This window comes from Apium graveolens, chromosome 1, assembly GCF_009905375.1.
Source record: "Apium graveolens cultivar Ventura chromosome 1, ASM990537v1, whole genome shotgun sequence".
In the NCBI taxonomy this organism is placed as follows: Eukaryota; Viridiplantae; Streptophyta; class Magnoliopsida; order Apiales; family Apiaceae; genus Apium; species Apium graveolens.
The window spans coordinates 167083188-167085303 of record NC_133647.1 but is presented as its reverse complement, the minus strand read 5'-3'; the positions used below and the strand labels follow the sequence as shown (position 1 = coordinate 167085303).

General features: G+C 41.2%; 1 protein-coding gene across 1 annotated transcript; it reads left to right on the top strand.

Moving 5' to 3' along the window:
• The first annotated feature begins 956 nt into the window (after positions 1-956).
• LOC141710939 (putative mitochondrial protein AtMg00860) lies at positions 957-1379 on the top strand. Its single transcript, XM_074513428.1, has one exon. The coding sequence runs from the start codon at positions 957-959 to the stop codon at positions 1377-1379; it is 423 nt and encodes a 140-aa protein (XP_074369529.1).
• Positions 1380-2116: the final 737 nt, after the last annotated feature.

The following is a 2116-nucleotide window of genomic DNA, read 5'->3' as shown; positions in this document are numbered from 1 at the left end:
TCTAAAGTGTTTAGAAAAAGGATTAATGATTAAAAGGTGTTTTAATTATTAATGAGAATAATAAATGGGATAATAATAATAATATTTATGGGAAAATTTCAGCTGAAAATTTTGCCTATAAATACACTATTATAGACCCTAATTTTATTCTAACCTCGAAACCCGAAAACCCAAAAAGTTTGGAAAACCCAATTCTCTCCACCTCCTTCCTCCTCCTTAACATCATTTTCTTGGTGGATACTGGTGGAGTGCTTCACACTTGAGGAGCAACTGCTAAGGATCTCTGATCGTTGTCTCCGAATTATTTTAAAAGGTTAGATTCGATCCCTCGAATTTTTATTCACGATTTATATGCTTTTATTTGGATTTTATATGTGTAAAAGTGTTTTGCCATGCCCCCGCTGCGTTTAAAAATTCAACAACTTTGCCCCAGAAAGACAGCAAGCAATTGATCAAGAAGTGGAAAAGTTGTTGAAGGCATATATCATCTGCAAAATTAAGTACCCGGATTGGCTAGAAAATGTTGTATTAGTCAGGAAGCCCAATGAAAAGTAGAGAATGTGTGTTGACTACACAAGTCTCAACTCGGTGTGCCCTAAAGACTCTTACCCCCTACCCAACATTGATCAATTAATAGACGCGACCTCGGGTCATATTATGCTAAGCTTCATGGATGCTTTTTCGGGATATAACCAAGTCAAGATGAATCCGGCAGATATCGTAAAGACTTCATTCATTACACACCGGGTCGTCTACGCCTTTGTCATGATGTATCAACGTCGTTCGGGTTAATCAACGTCGAGGTGATGTATCAAAAAATGATGAACACTATCTTCAAAAGTCAACTGGGAAGGAATATGGAGTCTTATGTCAATGATATGATTTCCATGTCAGTCACGAACCCGGATCACATCAAAGACCTCAAGGAATATTTTGACAATCTAAGGAAGTATAACATGAAGCTAAACCCGCAAAAGTGTGCCTTCGGAGTCCCCTCTGAGAAATTTCTTGGTTTTCTAGTTAGTGAACGGGGAATAGAAGCCAACCCAGAGAAAATCAAATCTATAGTGGAAATGGCAGTTCCCCAAACTCAAAAAGACATTCAGAAACTGGCAGGATGTTTGGAAGCCATTCGCAGATTTATCCCAAAACCGGCAGAAAGGTGCCTGCCTTTCTTTGAGCTGTTAAAAGGAGCCCGGAACAAAAAGTTGGTCGATTGGACTCCGGAATGCCAGACTACATTTGAAGAAGTCAAGCAACACCCGATGAACCCGCCTATTCTTTCAAAATCCAAGCCCGGGGAGCCTCTTTATCTCTACATTGCAGTTGGGGAAAAGGCGGTATCTTATGCCCTTATACGGGAAGAAAATGGTTCATAGAGATCGGTATACTATGTAAGTCAAGTCCTCAAGGACGCTGAAACCCGGTACCCAAACTTAGAAAAATTAGCCTTAGCTCTTGTACACTCAAGCAGGAAGCTAAGGCAATATTTCCAAGGTCGGGAAATCAAGGTGATTACCAATCAACCACTTCGGAAGAGAAATCGAATTGAGCCAATTCAACATCAAATTTGTTCCAGGGACGGCCATAAAAGCCCAGGCGTTGTCCGAATTTGTCATGGAATGCACCTTCCTCGAAGTCCCAGAGATACCAGCAATTCAATCCGGAGAAGAAAGGGAGACTTGCAGCGATAATTCATGGACATTGTATGTTGACGGCTCGGCGACAGCCGAGAGGTCCGGAGCTGACTTGATCCTTTCCACCCCAGATTGGTTCACAATTCAACAAGCCATAACCTTCTCTTTCAAACCAACCAACAACCAAGCTGAATATGAAGCACTCCTCTCCGGACTCAGGTTAGCCAAATCCCTTGGGGTAAAATGTTTAATCATTTATAGTGATTACCAAATTGTGGTAAGGCAAACCAATGGAGAATATATTACGAAGGATCCCAAGTTGGCTGAATATCATGCAATGGTAAGAGTTATCCTGGAAACCATCCCGGACTTAACCATTCTGCAGATAAACAGAGAAGAAAAATCCAAAGCAGATGAGCTATCCAAGCTCGTCCAGAATACTTCAGATCTAAACAGTTCAGTCTACTTCGAGGAGCTTG

Bases quoted from the DNA above. Each gene is read 5' to 3' on its own strand.
- LOC141710939 (XM_074513428.1), top strand. From the start codon at position 957: ATGAAGCTAAACCCGCAAAAGTGTGCCTTCGGAGTCCCCTCTGAGAAA.